At 43.9% G+C, this 21,324-nt stretch overlaps 1 protein-coding gene across 1 annotated transcript; it reads left to right on the forward strand.

Moving 5' to 3' along the window:
* Positions 1-11,657: 11,657 nt before the first annotated feature.
* On the forward strand, positions 11,658-20,640 carry LOC134431513 (uncharacterized). Its single transcript, XM_063179512.1, has 2 exons — positions 11,658-12,012; positions 17,139-20,640. Exon 2 carries the CDS (start codon positions 17,713-17,715, stop codon positions 20,008-20,010), a length of 2,298 nt encoding a protein of 765 aa, XP_063035582.1. The 5' UTR covers positions 11,658-12,012; positions 17,139-17,712; the 3' UTR covers positions 20,011-20,640.
* The last annotated feature ends 684 nt before the right edge of the window (positions 20,641-21,324 follow it).

A 21,324-nucleotide genomic window follows, 5' to 3' on the forward strand; every position in this document is an offset into this window, starting at 1 on the left:
GGATCAAAGAGTCAGTTCCCAAAGGAACTAATACCCAATTGGCATTTTTGGGTACACAGGAGAAAGATGAAGCTCCTGCTGCCTGGCTTAATTGCCTAAGGCGGAATTTCCAGTTGTACTCTAGAATAGACCCAGACACCCCGGGAGGTCAAATGGTACTAAAAGTCCAATTTGTTACCAAATCTTGGCCTGATATAAGGAGAAAATTGGAAAAGATGGAAGATTGGCAAGAGAAGGACGTTAATGAGTTATTAAAAGAGGCATTCAAGGTGTATTTAAGGAGGGAGGAAGAAAAAGCAAAGGCCAAGGCGAAGGTCATGGTTGCAGTAGCTAGAGAAAGTGCAGGGGGGGCAGGTCCACCATCAGGAGGAGGCAGAGGTAGGCCAGTACTGACTGGTGCACGAAGGGTTGAGAGACCTCAAGAAGTCCCTTTGAGAGGACGACAGTGTTATTACTGTGGGGAGGCAGAACACATCAGGAGATTTTGTAAAAAGCTCAGTCTCGATGAGGCAATAGCCAAGGAACAGGACAATTTAGTAAGGATTCTTAAGGGGGGGGGGCTAGGGGTGTCAGGGGCTTTTTACTATAGGGGACCCGATGAAACATCTGGAAGAGCCCTTGGTAAACTTTGAAGGTGGACCCCTAAATGAGGAATTTGAATTTTTGGTTGATACAGGGGCAGATAAGTCCTGTCTCAACAAAATACCACAAGGTATGGAAATTGGGAGACAATTTTGTGAAGTATTGGGTGCAGAAGGGAGACCATTTAGAGCATCAGTGATTGAAGAAGTGAAAATAATTGGAAACTCAAAGCAATGTAAAGCTAATTTTCTTTATCTGCCTACCTTAGAAAAAAGTTTGTTAGGAAGGGATCTGCAAGTCCATTTGGGTGTTGGGATTGTTCCAAGGGAAGGGAGGATGGTAGTACAAGTGATGAAGCTGTCTCAAGGAGATGTTGCAGAGATAAATCCTGAGGTATGGGCTGAGGGGGGAAAGAGAGGCTTATTAGACATTCCAGCGATAACAATAAAAATGCAAGATGATACCTCACCCATATGGGTTAAACAGTATCCAATTTCCCTAGAAGGAAAGAAGGGGCTTGCTATAGTCATTGAGCAACTGTTGCAAGAGGGAATTTTAGAACCCTGCATGTCACCACATAATACCCCTATACTGGCAGTTAAAAAGGCTAAAGGGAAATATAGGCTGGTACAAGATTTGAGGGAAGTCAACAAAAGAACCATTGCCAGACATCCAGTTGTGCCCAACCCATATAGACTCTTAAGCAGAATTCCAAGAGAACATGCTTGGTTCACTGTCATAGATTTGAAGGATGCTTTCTGGGCGTGTCCTCTGGCAACAGAATGTAGGGATTGGTTTGCCTTTGAATGCGAGGACCCGAGTACGAAAAGGAGACAACGACTAAGGTGGACCCGATTACCACAGGGGTTCACTGAATCCCCCAATCTCTTTGGACAAGCTTTAGAGAGTTTGTTGGAACAATTTGTCCCTAAACAAGAAGTGCAGATCCTGCAGTATGTTGATGACCTGATGGTATCAGGAAAGGAAAAAGATCAGGTCAGACCAACTAGTATTAAACTTTTGAATTTTCTGGGGGAGAAAGGACTAAAAGTTTCCCAAGGGAAACTACAATTTGTGCAATCAGAAGTAACATACTTGGGGCACATAATAGGGGGAGGGTATAAGAAACTAAGCCCTGACAGAATTTCAGGTATTTTAGCTCTCCCGGACCCAAAAACGAAAAGAGATGTGAGAAAACTCCTGGGCTTGTTCGGGTATTGTAAGTTGTGGGATCTCAGCACCTCAGGATAGAGGTGCAGAGTGGCCGAGACCACCCTTGGGGGGCTCGGGAGTCCTGGAATGTTGCCAGAAGTGTCTGGTGGCTGGACTTTGATCCTACACAGGAGACGACACCTGTATGAGGATGGGGGGATTTCACTGGGGTGAATGGTGAAGGGATAAGTTAATTAGAGTGTAAAACACAGGGTTTAGGATTTCTGTACAGGGGGGTCTAAAGAAGTAAGATGGAGGAATTGGGGCATGTCCTGTCCTTCTTCTTCTTCTTCTTGGCCTCCATCTTCTGTGGTGATGGTGGCACTTTGGGATTGGTCATTACTAGAAGTGCACCGGTTAATAAAGGTAGAAGGTATTGGGGAAAAATTATAAATATTGTATACGTAACTTCGGGTATAAAGATAAGTGACTGCCCCGGGGGCTCGCAGTGTGCTCATGGCTGGCTTGCCGTGCAGACCTCTGTTGGGCTGAAAGGAAATCTTTTAGATAAACAATGAATAAACACCGAGACCGAGAAAAGATCAGAAGTCTCTCCTCGTCCTTTGAAGCGCCGGGCTGTCCAAGGCCACCCTGGGCCTTTCCAGGCCACCTAAACAGCCGAGAAACCGACAGTAAGTTATGGTTGGATCAATACACACAGAGTGTGAAATTTCTGTATAATAAACTAGTAGATCCAGAACCCCTAATTTGGACAGCTGAAGATGATCAACAATTGGAAAACTTAAAAAACAAATTGTCTTCTGCCCTGGTCCTAAGCTTACCAGACCTCAGGAAGGGCTTTGACCTGTTTGTGAGTGCAGAAGGAGGTATAGCCTATGGAGTATTAACTCAAGAGTGGGGAGGGTGCAGGAAACCCGTGGCATACATCTCCAAATTGTTAGATCCAGTGGCTAGAGGCTGGCCAGTTTGTATACAGGCAGTAGCAGCAACCGCAATCCTGATAGAGGAGACTCAAAAATTGACCTTACAGGGAAAAAATAAAGTGCATACTCCTCATGATCTTAAGGCAGTACGGAGACAGAGAGCTCCGCAGTGGTTAACCGATGCTAGAATATTAAAATATGAGATAATACTAATGAATGCAGAGGACTTAGAATTTATCACATCAAATGCCCTCAATCCAGCACAATTCCTAATGGGAGAGCCTATAGAGAATTTAGAACATGATTGTCTAGAATTGGTTTATCTCCAAACAAAAGTAAGAGAAGATTTGGAAGATCAGCCTCTAGCAACTGGAAGAAGCTTATTCATAGATGGCTCTTCGAGGGTAGTAAATGGAAAAAGAGCTTCAGGTTATGCCATTATAGATGGAGAAACATTACAAATTGCAGAAAAAGGGAAACTATCCCCAAGCTGGTCAGCCCAAAGTTGTGAAATATATGCCCTGAAAAGGGGACTGGACTTACTGGAGGGGGACCAGAGAACCATTTATACGGACTCCCAATATGCATATGGGACAGTTCACACATTTGGGAAAATATGGGAGGAACGTGGGTATTTAAGTTCAAAGGGAAAGAGCTTAGCCCATGAGAACCTAGTCAGATCAGTACTAGAAGCCCTACAAAAACCTACAGAAATAGCAGTGGTCCATCTAAAGGGGCACCAAAGAGGAGACAGTTTAGAAGTTAAAGGAAACCGACTGGCTGATCAGATAGCCAAAGAAGCAGCTCTAGAACCAGGGGATCCAGTAAAAATTTTGAAGACAAAAATGACACCTGAAAAAGGGGAAGAACCTATATTTAGTGAAGAAAAATTAGAAGCAATAAAAGATTTAAAGTTACATCAAGGACAACAGGGAGAGTGGTTAACCTCAGATGGACGGGTGTTTTTGAATAAAGCACTGGCTCGGACAGTGCTAACAGAACTACATAAATTAACTCACTGGGGAGTCCAAGGACTATGTGATCATTTCTGAGGAAATAACCTATGCATCGGTGTATATAGCCTGGCTAAAGCTGTTACCAGAGGGTGTATCATTTGTCAAAAAGTGAACCAGAAAGTTATGAGAAAAGTAGCACCTGGAGGAAGGGAATTAGCCTTGAGACCCTTCCAAAGCATACAGATAGATTTCACCGAAATGCCCCCAGTGCAAGAATACAGATATTTACTGGTTATAGTTGATCATCTCACACACTGGGTAGAAGCCTTCCCGACCAGGAGGGAAACAGCTCAAGTCGTGGCAAAAGCAATCCTAGAGAATATTATCCCCAGATATGGTATTGTGAACACCATAGACTCAGACCGAGGTCCACATTTCGTGTCCCAAACATTACAAAATATAGTAGAGGCTTTAGGAATGAAATGGAGGTTTCATCCTCCATGGCACCCCCAGAGTTCTGGGAGGGTGGAGCGAATGAACAAAACTCTCAAAAATGTATTAACTAAATTGATTGAGGAAACAAAGATGAATTGGCTGAAGTGTTTGCCTCTAGCGCTATTGCACATCAGAATAAGACCTCGGGCTGACATAAGAATTTCACCTTATGAAATGATGTTTGGGCTGCCATTCTTGTTAACACCTTATAGCACAGGAGACTATCTGGAAGGGGAAGAAGCTACCAGAAAGTATTTAGAAATAATTGGAAGAACTCTGGAGGGACTTAGAAAGAAAGGATACCTTCCTCAAACTTCCCCTCTCGACACAAAAGTTCACAACATTAGTCCAGGAGATTGGGTTTTGATAAAATCATGGACTACGGGAACATTAATGCCTAAATTTGAAGGCCCCTTCCAGGTGCTCCTGATCACAAATTCAGCTGTGCGGACCAAAGAAAAAGGTTGGACTCATATTACGAGAATAAAAGGGCCAGTCTCACCCCCAGGTACAGGACCAGATCCAACATCAGCTTCTCCCTCTGGCATTGGACTGGACTGCACCCCATTCTCCTTCTGGCATTGGGCCAGACTCCACCCATTTCTCCTTCTGGCATTGGGCCAGACTCTCAGTTTTTCCCTCTGGCATTGGGCCAGAGTCTACACCACTCCCCTCCGGGCACTGGATAAGGATTCATCTGCTTCACAAGCTAAATGACCTGAGTACACTGTGGTAAAAGGACCAAAAGATTTAAAGTTAACTCTCAGAAGGAAGAGTCAAAAAGACTGAACTGTGTGAAAAAAATTGATATCCGAGTTCTAATATTGCTTAAAATGTTTTAAGTCTGTTCTGTGTAAGCTATGTTGGTAAAAAGTTTAAGACTGTAAATAAGTAATTCTGGTTTAAGTTCCCCAATTTATTTCTAAAGACTCCAGGTTAATCCTCTACAGAACACTCCCCTGGGAGGGGAAACCAAAATTTGTAGGGAACAGACCAAGAGAGGTTTAACCAGGGAAACGGGTAGAAGGGACTCTAAAGAGCTTAGAAGCTTTTCCTCAGTAAAATTCCCCAAGAGGCAAGGCCGGGTGGGCAGGCTGTGCGAGATGACCCATACCGGACTCTTGGGAAGGGTAGTGCTGATGGCTCTGATTGCTGGTGGTGCTCAGGGGAGCCCAGCTGAGCCGTGCAGTGAGTGCTACCAACCCCTCTATGAGGAGGAAGTGAGCTCCTTGTCGAGAGTCCACATCAGTTCTAACCCTCATTGTGTTAACCCCTCCCAATTGGTCCTTTATCAGGAAAATAAAAGAGTGTATTGGATAGCATACTATACTGCCACTTTTAGGCAGCCACTCCTAGGAGAGTGCCCTATAGGGGAAGCCTGGTTGTGCTTTGAATGTGATGCTGCTGAAACAAGCTCAGTAGATATAGCAAAAAGCAAAGAAATGGTGAAAATAGTAAGAAAAATTGTTTCTTACAAGTATTTATATGAGTGTACTGGAAAAGAGATAAACTCTATTTGGAACACATTTCAGGGGAGCCTTAAACCCCTAGATTTGATCTCGTCTGGCAGCTGCACCGCTAGAGTGATAAAACCAATTTTCTTATTACCCAAAGAAACTGGATCAAGTTTGGGAGTTCCTATATATAATGATTTGGGAAAAATTAAACAGAACAAGCACAGTGAAATAGAAATTGAGAAAATCCAAAATTGTAAAAGCCAAATTTGGATCCCAATATCTATGTTAAACAAAGTTATCGGGCTCCAGGCAGTATTAAAGATAAAGAATTCAATTATTAGGAACATTTCAAACGACATAAAAAGGTTAGCATGTGTAAATAATGAGGAACAAACTCCTACACTTGATCCCAGTGGGTGGGGGAACCTAAAGATTTTCAAAAAGGATGTATGGGAGAAGGTAGTTTTTCTCAGTGTGTGTATACTTGTGGGATCTCAGCACCTCAGGATGGAGGTGCAGAGTGGCCAAGAACACCCTTGGGGGGCTCGGGAGTCCTGGAATGTTGCCAGAAGTGTCTGGTGGCAGGACTTTGATCCTACACAGGAGATGACACCTGTATAAGGACTGGGAGGATTTCACTGGGGTGAATGGTGAAGGGATAAGTTAATTAGAGTGTAGAACACAGGGTTTAGGATTTCTGTACAGGGGGGTCTAAAGAAGTAAGATGGAGGAATTGGGGCGTGTCCTGTCCTTCTTCTTCTTCTTCTTGGCCTCCATCTTCTGTGGTGATGGTGGCACTTTGGGATTGGTCATTACTAGAAGTGCACCGGTTAATAAGGGTAGAAGGTATTGGGGAAAAATTATAAATATTGTATACGTAACTTCGGGTATAAAGATAAGTGACCGCCCCGGGGGCTCTCAGTGTGCTCATGGCTGGCTTGCTGTGCAGACCTCTGTTGGGCTGAAAGGAAATCTTTTAGATAAACAATGAATAAACACCGAGACCGAGAAAAGATCAGAAGTCTCTCCTCGTCCTTTGAAGCGCCGGGCTGTCCAAGGCCACCCTGGGCCTTTCCAGGCCACCTAAACAGCGGAGAAACCGACATATACTTGGAGGATTGCTCTTTTTACTATGCTTGTTTATCTGTTTTAGTAAAATAGTACTAGCCGTGCAGACCAACCTGAAAAAACCAAAGAAAGTAACAAAGTTAAGTAACCATGATTACCAAAGTGCACAAGAGATTTATAGTAGATTCAAAACAAAAAATTGGGAGTTTATGCGAGCTTAGAATTTAAGCTCGATCAAAGAAAAAGAGGGGGGACTGTTATGAACAAAAATTTGGTTAATATTTTTTTTGTGAGAAAAAGTTACCACTACTGCTGAGCTGCTGCCTTTGTTATTGTAATCACGAGTCGTTGTCGTTAATGGTTGTTTTGGTATTAGTAAAAGCCCTGGCTGGAGCAAACTAATGGCCCTTCTCCTGAGTGGAGACCTTGCCCGAAGCCAAGTTTTACCTTTCTCAGAATAAGGAAGACACCTGAAAAGGTGGGAGGGGTTATGCAAAGTGACTCGCAAGACCAGAATGCTTTGTGGGACCCCCATCTCCAAACTCATGGAGAAACCCCAAAAACAACGAGCCACCTAAGAGTTGAGAGACTGGAGTGATGTCTAGACGTGAGGAACCGAGTGCTGAGCCTGCAGAGACGCAGAACACCTTCGGACCCTCTCGCCCTGACCAAGGGAGTTGACCCCGGCGGTGAGACCAAGCTGACAGAGTGGGAGAGGCACCATCTGACAGAGATCAAGAGGCCCTAAAGGCTCCCAAGAAGATCTGATCCCCAGCTCTGCCCCTGGTAGACAGAGCTGTGCATATCCTCCTCCTCTGAGCCGCCCTGGGAGAGACGACGGACGCTGCAGACCCGTCGAGCCGCCCAATCCTGAGCTGATCACTTTTAATAAAGGCATTAAAAAGGAGAAGCAGTCTCCTAGCCCTTTTTGTTTATTTCAGTGGACATTGATCCATGGGCTCTAATTAAGATAGAAGCAACTAAGACGGGTGATTGGCAGATGGTGCAGAAAATTAATGCTTTCCCTGTAGAGTATAGACAGGGAAGAAATGGCGAGGAATCTGCTATAAAGACGTGGAAACCAAACTCAGAAAAGGAACTTGTACAATTAAGAAATATAGCCAAAGAACATGGCAGAGGCTCACATATTTTTAGAAATTTCTTAGAAGCTATGTTCTCAGCACATGTTTTATTTCCCCACAATATTAAAAATATTTCCCATTGCCTCCTGTCCCCAGCAGAATATATGTTATGAGAAAGGCATTGGAAAAAACAGTTAAAAACATTATCAGACTCATATTCCGCAGATGCCAAAAAGACAAATTATACATTAAAACAGCTGGCTCAGGAAGGGGATTTATAGAAACCTGGGGATCAAATGGAAAATTTGAACAAAGAGGCACTGCAAGATGTGGCACTTGCAGCAAAAATCTTCTTACTTCTCATACACGACGATTCAATGTCGACAATGCATTTTTCTGCTATTAAACAAGGAGTAGATGAAAGCTTTATCAAATTTGTGGACAGAATTAAAGATACTCTGGAAAAACAGATAGAGAGCTCAGAGGCAAGAAAGGAACTCTAATGAAAACTTGCCATGAGTAACTCAAACGAACAACGCAAAGAGATTCTGATGTCTCTACCATTGGATACAGACCCTACCATAGAGCAAATGCTGGAATGCTGTACATCTCACATGTCCACTGAAAATACAGTGGCCCAAGCAGTTGCTAAGGGTTTTGCTGAAGGAGTTTCTGGTGCATATGCAGTAATAGCTTCTAAAGACCAGGCCCATTGCTTTTACTGTGGAGATTTCGGACATTTTATAAAGGATTGTCCAGACAGGTCACCTATCCAACACACTCGTAACACCTATCAAAGACCCCAAAATCAGCAGCACTATCAGCAGCGTCCAGGAAACACCTCACACAGCCTGGTGGAGCCCTGGGCTATGACAACAAATCAAAGGCCACCCAGACCCAACCACGAACCATCCCAGGAGGTTCCAGACCACAAGAAGAGGATCCAACACACGGTGCGATTCAGATGGGAACCCGCCACCAACTGGTAACTGCTCTGTCCATTGACTTTATTAACGAGAATGTTTATTGTGTTCCCACAGGCAAATATGGGCCAAAAGGTGGTCCTTCAGACATCTTAATTATAGGTGACTCTCTCCACAGCCCAAAGGAAATCTTTGTTGTTCCAGAAGTACAAAGAGTGTGCCCGGGACAAGAGATTCTTGTCCAGGTGTACTGCATGGACTTACTATTTTTCCTTTCAAAGGGAACTCCGATGGCACAAGCATTTCTACTCCGGAAGAATCACAGGGAACAGATTCCTCTCAACCCTACAGTCAATGTGGGCACAAGTTGTGGGACCAAGCAAGCCTATCATCGAGTGCAGTCTTACCTGCAGAGGAGAGAAGATCCATCTACTGGGGATGCTGGACACTGGTGCCGATGTGACCATCATCGCTCGCTCAGAATGGCCATCACGCTGGGATCTACAACCTGTTGCAGGCTGGGAACCATCCGCCCATTTGTGGTAAGGGCCCCCATCACGCTTTGGGGCAGGGACGTTCTATCCCAATGGGGGGCTTTCGTACGTATTCCCACTTGGGATTTCTAATCCAGGCCACTGAGGAGCGCGCACTGCCAGATACCCCTCGTCTCACCTGGAAATGCCATGACCCAATCTGGATTGAACACTGGCCCCTCTCTAAAGTCAAGCTGCATGCACTACAAACCATTGTGGAAGAACAGCTCACCAACGGCCACATTGTCGAGACCACCAGCTCTTGGAACTCCCCAGTCTTCGTACTACCAAAGCCTGGAATGAACAGGTGTAGGCTCCTCCACTACGTTCCCAAAATCAACGAGGTCATCGAGGACATGGCCCCCTCCACCCTGGCCTGCCCTCCCCATCGATGCTGCCTAGAGACTGGGCACTTGCTATCATAGATATTAAGGATTGTTTCTTCAGCATCCCACTGCACCCTCAGGATGCTCCATGGTTTGCTTTCTCCGTTCCCTCTCTTAATAAAGACACCCCACTCAAAAGATATCATTGGCATTTTTTGCCCCAAAGACTAAAAAACAGTCCCACTATTTGCCAGTGGTACGTGGCTCACATCCTGTCTCCCGTTCAGAAATTATTTTCAAATGCTATCATCCACCACTATATGGATGATATCCTGGTTTGTGCATCAGATAAAGCTTACTTAGACAAAGCAGGTAAAAGGACTATTGAAACCATAGAAAAAGCAGGATTTGAGATTTGTGAGGACAAAATACAGTACATCAACCCATGGACTTACCTTGGAGTCCAGATCCAGGAAAGGACCATCATACCCCAGCAGCTCACCATCTGAGATGACCCAAAAGTCCTGAGAGACTTAGACAACCTGTGCGAATCCATCAACTGTGTACGTCCACTACTAGGAATTACAACAGAGGACCTTGCTCCCCTGTTCAATCTTCTTCGTGGCAACGAAGTCCTGGACTCTCCATGCACTCTCACAACAAAAGCCCGAGATGCCATCACCAAGGTCCAAGAAGCCCTGTCTTCACGCAAAGCCCATCGTTTTGATCCCAGGCTGCCTTTCCAGTTTGTCATACTGGGAAAAGCACCTCGATTTTATGGACTGGTTTACAATGGGACTTTGAGCTTCAAGACACTTTGCAGATACTGGAATGGATTTTTACAGACAACCAACCTACAAAGACAGTTATCACCTTCCAGGAAATCATGGCACATTTAATAAAAAAGGCTAGAATTCGCCTCTGCTCTCTTGCAGGGTGTGAGTTCACATGCATATACTAGCCAATAACCACTGGGGACTTGAAGGATTTGCTCCAGACCAATGAAAATGAAGCCCTAAAGCAGATAGCCTTCTGGAAGTAATGGGTTAAAACATGGAATGTGAGGCCTGTAAAGCAGGGCCTAGCACTAGAACACACGGAGAAAGCACAGCACTAGGAAAACAGAGTAACAAATTAGATAAGGGGTAGAGCATCATGACAGGGGAAGAGATAGGTATGGGAGAAACTAATGGACTAAGCAGGTTTAGAGCCAGCAATGTCGAAACGATCCTAAGGGTTTTGCCAAACCACGGGATCTAAGCCAAACACACCGGGAATTGACCAAATTAGGAAATGAGTTCAAAAGTTTAAAGAGGAAGACTCATCGGAAAGACCCCGTCTATGATGAAGGCAACAGGAACGACCACCTGAAAATTCCCCAAAAGAGATGTCTCCACCTGCGCTCCGCCCACGCTCCGCCTACACCACGCCCCATATGAATATGCATGATTATGTACCTGATCTGATGTAATCCTATACCCAAAATTGTATATAAGGCTTGCTTTTGCTATGTGAACTCAGAAATCCATTTTGTGATTTCTCCGACGCGTCGCAAATAAAATACCTCCTGCTTAATTGACTTAAGTTGAGTCTGATTAGGCAGTCACTCTGCCTGTTTGGGGCAAAATTCGGCATCATTTCTGGCGAGCCAGGCAGGAGGTATGGCACCAGACAGGAGATCCAGGACTTGAGGGGTCCTCCCCGAGCCGGGTCCGGGGTCGGGACCCTCGGGCGCCCCTGACTAACATTTGTCAGAAGAGACTCCCCCCCCCGGACCAGGGCTCTCGGTGGACGAAGAGTACCCTGCATCTCCTGCTCCAATTCAGAGGTATTTAAATTCTTTATTGGTTTTAGAATAAAGCGCTTTTATTGGGAAACGGGGGTCAGACGTGACCGCCCGAAGGGAAAGCTGGGGGACGCCCCAGTAAAGAATCCCAGGTTTGCTAGCATTGGTTTGCTAGCATTGGTTTGCTAGCATTGGTTTGCTAGCATTGGTTTTGCTAGTATTGGTTAGCTAGCATTGGTTGGCTAGCATTGGTTTTGCTGGGGTTAAAAATCCCAGCTTCGGTTAAAATTAATTGAAGAAAAAAAAAAAAAAAAAAAAAAAAAAAGAAAAGAAAAAAAATAAAGCAAGGAAAAGAGAAAACGCAGGTTAAAGTCCTGCTGGAAGGAGTATTTGTTTATCTTGGTATCTTTGGTCTGTTTTTTTTACTGTGTGAGTAACTGTTTTCAATATTGTATTTAATGTTATAATACTGTGGATTAAGGGTTGAAAACTAAGATTGCTTTTTGAGAGGTCTGTCAGCCGGTGATCCTTTTGCGTCTGTTCTATATGTCCGTTGTAAAATCTTATAGGGGACGCTTTTATTACTTTCTATGTAAACAGATTGGAAATGTATGTGCATGAACTTGGGAACCCGGTATTTCACGGTCTATCGGCGACCTCTTGTGACCAAACCCGGTAAAACAGCCTGTTCTGACATAAGACCATAAGGTAGGAACCTCTCACCGTACGGGTGTGTGTGTGGAGTGAGTGAGACGCAGCATCGCTGCGAAACGAGAATGGAGTCCCGATCCACATTTCCTGGACGAAGCGAATGGAAATTGTGTGAATGAAGTGTTAAGGTATATTGGCATATGGTACTTGTGGAAAAGAGCACGAATACAGAGAATAGCCATGGGAAGCCAACAGAGTAAAGATCTAAATATGAAAACCCCTTTAGGATGTATCCTAAGACACTGGAAGGACCTGGGAGGGATTCCAGGGGGAAACATAAGTAAAAAGACACTTTTAAAGTATTGTACACAATGGTGGCCCCTGTACCGTCTTGATGACGGAGAAAAATGGCCACCAGAGGGAACAACTAATTATAACACTATTTTGCAACTAATACTCCTCCTCCGCCGGCTCAATAAATGGGATGAAATAATGTACGCAGACATGTTCTTCACCCTAAGGAATAAACCTGAGTGGCAAACAGAATGTGAAATTAACGTAGCCCCTCAGGATCCCCTAGTACTAGCCCTGGAAAGGGATAAGAAGGGTCCAAAGCCCAAGGAACGTTGCTGTGATGCATGTAGTGGAAATGAGAAAAAGAAGGGTGTGGAACCTACCTGCTTTTATTGTCATAAAAAGGGGCACCTGCAAAGAAATTGCAAAAAGAAACAGCAAGATGAGAAAACTTCTCAGGAGAGTCAGAAAGGGCAAGGGTTTTGTCTAACGAAAAAGATCGAATTACACCTAGAAGAGCCCTTGATAATAAAGCTAAAAGTAGGTCCTCAGAGTGAAGAATTTGTATTTTTAGTAAATACAGGAGTTTCTCGGTCAACAGTGACAAAATTACCCCAGGGATGTGAAGTGAGTTGTGAGCAAGTTTCAGTAGTCGGAATTACAGGAGAAGCTTTCCCTGTTCCTATAATAAAAGGGGTGAAAATTGAAACAAATAACAAATTTGGAGTAAATGATTTATTGTTGGTACCAGAAGCCGAGGAGAATATGCTAGGCAGAGATCTAATAGTAGCCCTAAATTTACAGATAAAACCCTGTGAAGGAAAACTTGAAATCTATTCTTTACCTAAAGAAGATGATCTAGAAATTGATGACATGGGTTGGCTTTCAGGTGAAGTAGAAAAGTTTAGAGTGAAGGAGTCTAATCCCTTTAGTCCCTCCTGGTCAGCGCAAGCTTGTGGATTTTAAAAGGGCAAAAAGGGGGACTATTTATACAGACTCCAAACATGCTTTTAGTGTAGTACATACTTTTAGAGAAATTTAGAAGGAAAGGAGACTTATAAACACCCAAAGGAAGGGGTTAATATATGAGGGGATAGTTCATATAAAGGAACACCAGAGGGGGAAGGGATATTAAAGTCAGAGAAATAATTTGGCTAATAAAGAAACAAAAAGCAACCTTAAGAAAGAGAGAGATTGAAATCATGATCTCACAAAAAAAAAAAAAAAAAAAAAAAAAAAAAAAAAAAAAAAAAAAAAAAAGCAAATTACCCAGGGGTGTCTCACCTGTTAAAAGGTAAATAAGAAAGTGCTTAAGAGCCCTCCCTCTGGAGAATGCAAAACAGCCTAGCGGCTATTTCAAAAGATCCAGGTTGATTTTGTAGATTTGTTTAAAGTAGGTCGGTGGAAATATTTGTTATTTATAGTAGATCAATTAACTCAGTGGGATAAAGCACAGTTTAAACAGTACTTTTGATTAATACGGGAGCAACTTTTTCGGCTTTAAATCAGGAATTGGTACCTAAAAGTGATGGATTTATACAATTTGTGGGAGCAACAGGCCAACCAGAAAAGCCTTACTTTCTGAAACCCATTAAATACAGTATTAGGAAACAGATGAAATTCATCAGTTCTTATATTTACCAAATTCACCAAAGCCCTTATTGAGAAGAAACCTATTGGAGAACTTAAGAACCATAATAAAATTCAATAAGGACAAATTGGAATTTCAAGTAAACGAGGAACAACTGATTACAGCTCTAAGCCTAACAATCAGTTGTGTGGAACCTTTACCTGAGAATCACAATTATTACAATTTCAAGCAAATCCCGAGCGAGACTTACCCATTAGTCTGAGCTAAAACAGCTGTTAATTTAGCAGTAACCTAGAACTCGCTCTTTGGAGTTTTAAAGGAATAGAGAATAGAGAGAGAAACGGAGTAAAATGCAGACAAAAAAGTCAAGGCTGATACCTAACGGGGGGGGGCTGAAGTAGAAGGGGGCTCTGATGGGGAACTTGGTGAAGAAAGTTCGGATGCCATGGGAGTTACCTGGCGTGCTGCCAAGGCTTCTGGGAAAGCTGCCAAGGCCTTGGGGAAAGCTCCTTATCAGTTTCTTCTTCTTACTTCTCACTCCTTTAGCTAACAGGCCCACCGCTAGCCCCTTTCACAATCCCCCCCTGAAATCAAATAAGCAGCACCGATTGTTGTTGAACTTAAAATTGGGGCAGAATCAGTGGTAAGAAAACAATACCCTCTGAAGATAGGAGAAAGGAGGGGATTGAGCCCATAATCAAAAGGTTTTAGAACTGGGATTATTGATAGAATGCGAATCGGATTTTAATACACCAATCCTGCCAGTAAAGAAACCTAATGGAACATATAGGCTCGTTCAGGATCTGAGGACAGTAAACGAAATAACCAAGACATTACACCTGGTGATTGCTAATCCATATACACTTTTAACTAGGCTAAAGGATAGCCTGGCTTGGTTCACCGTATTAGATTTGAAAGACGCATTCTTCTGCCTTCCCTTAGCCCCCGAGAGTCAAAGGGTTTTTGCCTTTGAGTGGGAATCAGTAGATAGGGGGAGAAAGACCCAACTTACCTGGACACGGTTGCCCCAAGGCCGGTCTAACTCGCCCACAATCTTTGGGAATCAGTTAGCCAAAGAATTAGAACAATGGGAAGGGCCACCGGGAGATGGCGCCCTCCTGCAGTACGTAGACGACCTTCTAATAGCGACAGTGACGGAGGAAGAATGCATTGAATGGACTATTTCCTTGTTGAATTTCCTGGGTTTAAGTGGATATCGAGTCTCTCAACAGAAAGCACAACTGGTGCAAAAGGAAGTGGTGTACCTGGGATACGAAATCTCCAGAGGACAGCGATCCCTGGGAGCAGCCAGGAAAGAGGCCATCTGCCAGATGCCCAAACCAGAGACGGTGAGAGATCTGCGCGCCTTTCTGGGGATAACAGGTTGGTGTTGGCTATGGATCTACCAGTATGGGATACTCGCTAAACCATTGTATGATTTGCTAAAGGAAACCAAGAATGTCCTAGTTTGGACTCCCGAGGCGGAAGGGGCCTTTAAGAGGCTGAAGCGGGAGCTGATGAGAGCACCAGCCTTAGGTCTCCCAGATGTGTCGAAACCATTCTGGCTATTTTCCCATGAGCGGCAAGGGATGGCCCTAGGAGTACTAGCACAGCAGCTGGGACCACACAAGAGAGCTGTGGTCTACTTCTCCAAGCGATTGGATGAAGTAAGTAAAGGATGGCCAGGCTGTCTGAGGGCAGTGGCCGCAGTGATAATTAACATAGAAGAGGCCAGGAAGCTTACGCTGGGCCAAAAGGTGACTGTATTAGTATCCTACACTGTGTCAGCTGTGCTGGAACAGAAAGGCAACCATTGGTTGTCGCCTTCCAGATTCTTAAAATACCAGGCCATCCTGGCTGAATCAGATGATATAACCATTCAGGTAACTAATATTGTGAACCCAGCTTCATTCTTAGAAGGAAGAGCCCCAGCAGAACCCATCGAACATGACTGCCTGGAAGCAATTGAAGCCGTCTACTCCAGTCGCCCAGATCTCAAAGAATATATGGACAGACTCTAAATATGCCTTTTCTGTTGTACATGCTCATGGAGCCATCTGGAAAGAAAGAGGACTGCTGACTACACAAGGAAAAACAGTCAAACATGCAGAAGAGGTTCTGCGACTGCTGGAGGCGATCCAACTCCCAACACAGGTGGCCATAATGCATTGCAAGGGGCATTTGAAAGGCAATACTATTCCAGAAATAGGGAACAGGAAGGCAGATACAGAAGCTAAATTGGCGGCCACAAGAAATAGGGAAGCGGAAATAGCGGCCCTAATACCAGGGGAGCTGGATATCAATATCCAGCCAGATTACCAAGAATCAGATCATAGATGGATTCAAAGGAATAAGGGCAAACTACTAGAAAATGGTTGGGGTCAATTAGAAACAGGACAGTTAGTGATACCAGGAAACGTGATGTGGCAGTTTGTGAAGGCAGAACATGAGAAGGCCCATTGGGGCCTAGATTCGCTTTACCAATATTTGCAGACCAGAATAGCAGGACCAAAATTATTTACTACTATAAAACACGTTACGTCCCAGTGTGAACGGTGTCTGAAGAACAACCCGAATACAGGAACCAAAGTACACCAAGGAGCCATAAGCCGAGGTAAATTCCCAGGTGAGATATGGCAAATTGATTTTTCTGAACTCCCAAGAAAAGGGGGGGTTTCAGTACTTGTTAATACCGAAAAGGGGGGTTTCGGTACTTGTTGGTATTAACTGACACATTTTCTGGGTGGCCTGAAGCATTCCCCTGTAGGACAAATAAGGAAAGAGAGGTAACTAGAGTACTGTTGAATGAAATTATTCCACGGTTTGGGGTACCGAAGAGCATTTCTTCGGATAGAGGTACACATTTCTGTGCAAAGTAGTGAGAGCAATAAGCAAAGCATTACAAATCAAATGGCAATTGCACACACCCTACCGTCCACAGGCCAGTGGGCAAGTGGAAAAGATGAATCATCTTATCAAACAACAAATTGCTAAAATATGCCAAGAGACTAATTTGCAGTGGTATCAAGCTTTGCCTATTGCTCTGCTGAGACTGAGAGTCAAGCCAAGATCGAAGGAAAAATTAAGTCCTTTTGAAATTCTATATGGTAGACCTTATGCTATGCAAGCTGTAAATGGGGATGTCATAGACCAGATCGGTAATCAATACATTTACGATTATGTAATTGCGGTGGGGAAACAGTTTGATAAGAATGCTACTGTGATGATCGAGCACCAACCTAAGCAACCTGATTGTAAATTGCATCCGTCTAACCCCGGTGATTGGGTGTATGTTAAGAATCTTTTAGGAAAAACCCCTACAAGAAAAGTAGGAAGGACCTTTCCAAGTGCTGCTGACTACCTCCACCGTGGTTCGGAGTCGACGTCCCTGGATTCCCGGTTGGCTCGTGATCCGCGGATGCACCACGCCCACGCCGGAGTGAAGGTCAAGCGGAAAGGGCTAGATGATGATAAAGAGGACTCGGAGAGGGAACTAAGGGAACGAGCCTTCGTCATTCCCTTAGAGCCTCTGCCGGGCGTTACGTTACGAGATCCCCGCTCCCAGCGGCGGCAGTTTAGCCACATTAAGATAGATGTGACCCTGATGAAACCCAACTTTGCCAAGCACATTGTGTGGGACTAACTGGATTTCTTTGCAGAGGTTGTGATACTAGACCTCCAATGTTATGAGTGTAGCTACAAAGAAGCTAGGGAGTTGTTTGAAGCTTCCGAACAAATTGTATTAAGGTACACCGCTGGTTACCAAATTAGATCCTTAGAGATTTAGACACTAAACAAAAAAAAAAAAAAAAAAAAAAAAAAAAAAAAAAAAAAAAGGTTATTTTACGGGTAGAACGAATTCACATCAAACAATGAGAGGCACAAAGGGTGTCTGCAACTCGAATGATTACACGGGGAAAACCATTTTCCTCCTAATTCTGTTGTTAACTATGGGCAAACCATTGACCTCATGTGCTGCTGATGTGATTGTTACCCCTGAAAGACCTGTGGTTGGGGTGATGCAGGATATGGATGTTAACCTTACTTGTATTGTTACGAATAACCAGAGCAAAAGAGCTGAGAAAATCAGGGTTACCTGGGGAGGAAATGCCGCCGAAGGTAAAGTGGTGACTTATTGGAATGAGGATGAACAGCATGGAAACTCTACCTTATGTCTGAAAAAGGTAAGCCAATCAGACATGGGGAGATATTGGTGCAACGTGACAATTGGTCAGGAGCAGAAACAGGGAATGGTTAAACTAAGGGTTGTTCCTTGGAGATTTGGAAATAGACAAGATTCAGAGTCTATCGAAGTAGTCCCGTATAAACAGGTGCGGGATAAATGGGCAGGTCATCGGGGAAAAATGAACTGTGAGTTCACATTTAAACCAACTTGTACAGGAGAACATCAGGTGAAATGGTGGAAAAAGGAAAATAGAAATTGGAGATTCATTGATTCGGGTTATTGGTGGGGGAGCAAAGGACAAGGCAGAGTATGGTTAGATGTCGGGACATCGAAACAAAGCGAGGGAACATATCTTTGTTTGCTGATGTGCGGACTTGAGGGAAGCTATGGATTAAGGGTGTGGTCTAGTCGAGTGAGACGAGAGCTACAGTTCAATCGAACGGAGGAACAAGAAAATTTGATAGTAGGATTGGTGAGAGATTTTGGGAAAATGCAGAATGTAACCAAGATTACAGCCTGTCTCCCCTTGCCACAAGCTGCAGGAGAACCCATTCCATGGGGGATTATTCCAATCCCAGATCCGCCTATTATTCAAAATCTAACTCAGACATGTTACCCGCAAATCAGGGAGAAACTTAAGAAGAAGACCATGAAAGAATGGTCCACTGTACCGAAGCCTTCAGATGTGTGGCAGTGTAGAGCGAATGAAGGGAGATTCGAACCAAAGTCAGGATTATATGGAGGGTTAAATAACTATGGATGGTGTTATGACGTACAACACAAGGAGATAGATGTGAAGGTGACAGAACAGGAATGGGTATGTCAGAATTCAACTTCAACCGCTTCCTTGTGGGATAATTGGGAAACTGTTTGGGGACAGAGTTTATTAGAACACTATACCTATTTAGGGGAGGTAGAGTGGTGCGTGCAGTGGACCGGGAGTAAAAACGCCACTTCCTTTGAAGTAAGCAATTTCCAAACTTCTAGGAGAGAATGGCAAGAACTAAGGGAAGGTAGGGAGTATTGGAACTGTTCGAAGCTGATCACTTGTGATACTCCAGAAGACCAAATTAGTATAGCCCCAGTGAGAGTTTTAGTGAAATGGGGATGTGAGTGCCGTAAGCTGAACCATACAATAGCTGAGAAGACTTTCCAAACTCCTGTCCAAAAGGTATCTTGTATGACTACAACTATCCGAAGTCCAGGGAAATTGGTCTGGGTACTAGGACATGGCCAGTGGACAACCCATCTGCCGTTAGATGGACCAGTGACTCAAATTACTCTGGGGATCCCTACACTCTGTCCTTTCTGGAAGAAAGAATCTCTATATAGGCCAGATAATATTCCAGTAAAACAAGGGAAGACCAGAGTAATGAAGAAAAGGGAAGACATAGACAGATGGCATGCCCCTAGTACTGGAGTTAAACTTGGCTGGGCATTAGAATCGTTGTTTGCACCAATAGCTTCCTATCGAAACAGGGAAATGCTGTATAACCTTTTGGGCCAGACTGAACGGTTGGCTGCAGCAACTAAGAAAGGATTTAAAGATTTTAACCTACAATTGCAGGCTACCTCAAAAATGACAGTGCAGAATAGGATGACTTTGGACCTGCTGTTGTTAAAAGAGCATGGAGTTTGTGGTTACCTAAGTGGCAGAATTGACCATTGCTGCATCCATATTCCAAATGTCACCAAAGAAGTTGAAAAGGATATCTCTGAGTTGCGATGCGTGCAACAAGAGGCAGGAATTCAGAGAGATGAGTCTGAACACAATTGGATTGAGGGATTGTTTAACTCATGGGGGTTGAATATCTCGGGTTGGCTGTCGTCATTAATTCAATATGTGTTAATGTTTGGAATTGTGATTCTGTTAGTTTGGTGTTTTTACAAATGTTTGTTGAGTTTGATACAGAAAGAAGTGGTTCACACCAGGATGATTATCAAGGCTTTAACTCGACCCCGAATCGGTGATGGGGACCCCTAGTGGCACCCTATAGGATTACAACTTGACGAAAGAATTCGTAAGTTACAAGAAAAAGGGGGGAAATGAAGCCCTAAAGCAGATAGCCTTCTGGAAGTAATGGGTTAAAACATGGAATGTGAGGCCTGTAAAGCAGGGCCTAGCACTAGAACACACGGAGAAAGCACAGCACTAGGAAAACAGAGTAACAAATTAGATAAGGGGTAGAGCATCATGACAGGGGAAGAGATAGGTATGGGAGAAACTAATGGACTAAGCAGGTTTAGAGCCAGCAATGTCGAAACGATCCTAAGGGTTTTGCCAAACCACGGGATCTAAGCCAAACACACCGGGAATTGACCAAATTAGGAAATGAGTTCAAAAGTTTAAAGAGGAAGACTCATCGGAAAGACCCCGTCTATGATGAAGGCAACAGGAACGACCACCTGAAAATTCCCCAAAAGAGATGTCTCCACCTGCGCTCCGCCCACGCTCTGCCTACACCACGCCCCATATGAATATGCATGATTATGTACCTGATCTGATGTAATCCTATACCCAAAATTGTATATAAGGCTTGCTTTTGCTATGTGAACTCAGAAATCCATTTTGTGATTTCTCCGACGCGTCGCAAATAAAATACCTCCTGCTTAATTGACTTAAGTTGAGTCTGATTAGGCAGTCACTCTGCCTGTTTGGGGCAAAATTCGGCATCAAAAATCTCCAGTTTGCCCTAGATAGCTATAAAGGCCAAATCTCAGTTCAGATCCCAAAACACAAGCTTTTTAATCCTGATGTAACCTTTCATTTGACCCCAAAATTAGTGCAAAGTAGAACACCTCTCAAAGCTCTAACGATCTTTACAGATGGCTCAGGGTCTTCCCACAAGTCTCTAATGACATGGAAAAACCCTCGGACACAAAAATGGGAATCTGACATACAAATAGTGGAGGGATAGACACAGATTGCAGAGTTAGCAGCTGTTGTCAGAGCCTTTGGAAAGTTCAAAAACAAATCCTTCAAATTGGTTACACATTTGGCTTATGTTGCTGGTATAGCTATGAGAGCAGAACATGCTCTTCTCAAAGAGGTTTCCAATCCAAAGTTATACCACTTATTTCCAAATTAATAAACCTAATCTCCCACAGAAAGCAACCTTACCATATAATGCATGTGAGGTCACCCACTGACTTCCCAGGTATCATCGCAGAAGGGAACAGGAAAGCGGATGCATTAGCCATGGCAGTAGAAAGTGCCAATGTCCCTAACATCTTTGCCCAGGCAAAGTTGTCACTGGCATTTTTTCATCAAAATGTACCTGCCCTTATCAGAATGTTC

Source organism: Melospiza melodia, chromosome W, assembly GCF_035770615.1.
Source record: "Melospiza melodia melodia isolate bMelMel2 chromosome W, bMelMel2.pri, whole genome shotgun sequence".
Classification (NCBI taxonomy): Eukaryota; Metazoa; Chordata; class Aves; order Passeriformes; family Passerellidae; genus Melospiza; species Melospiza melodia.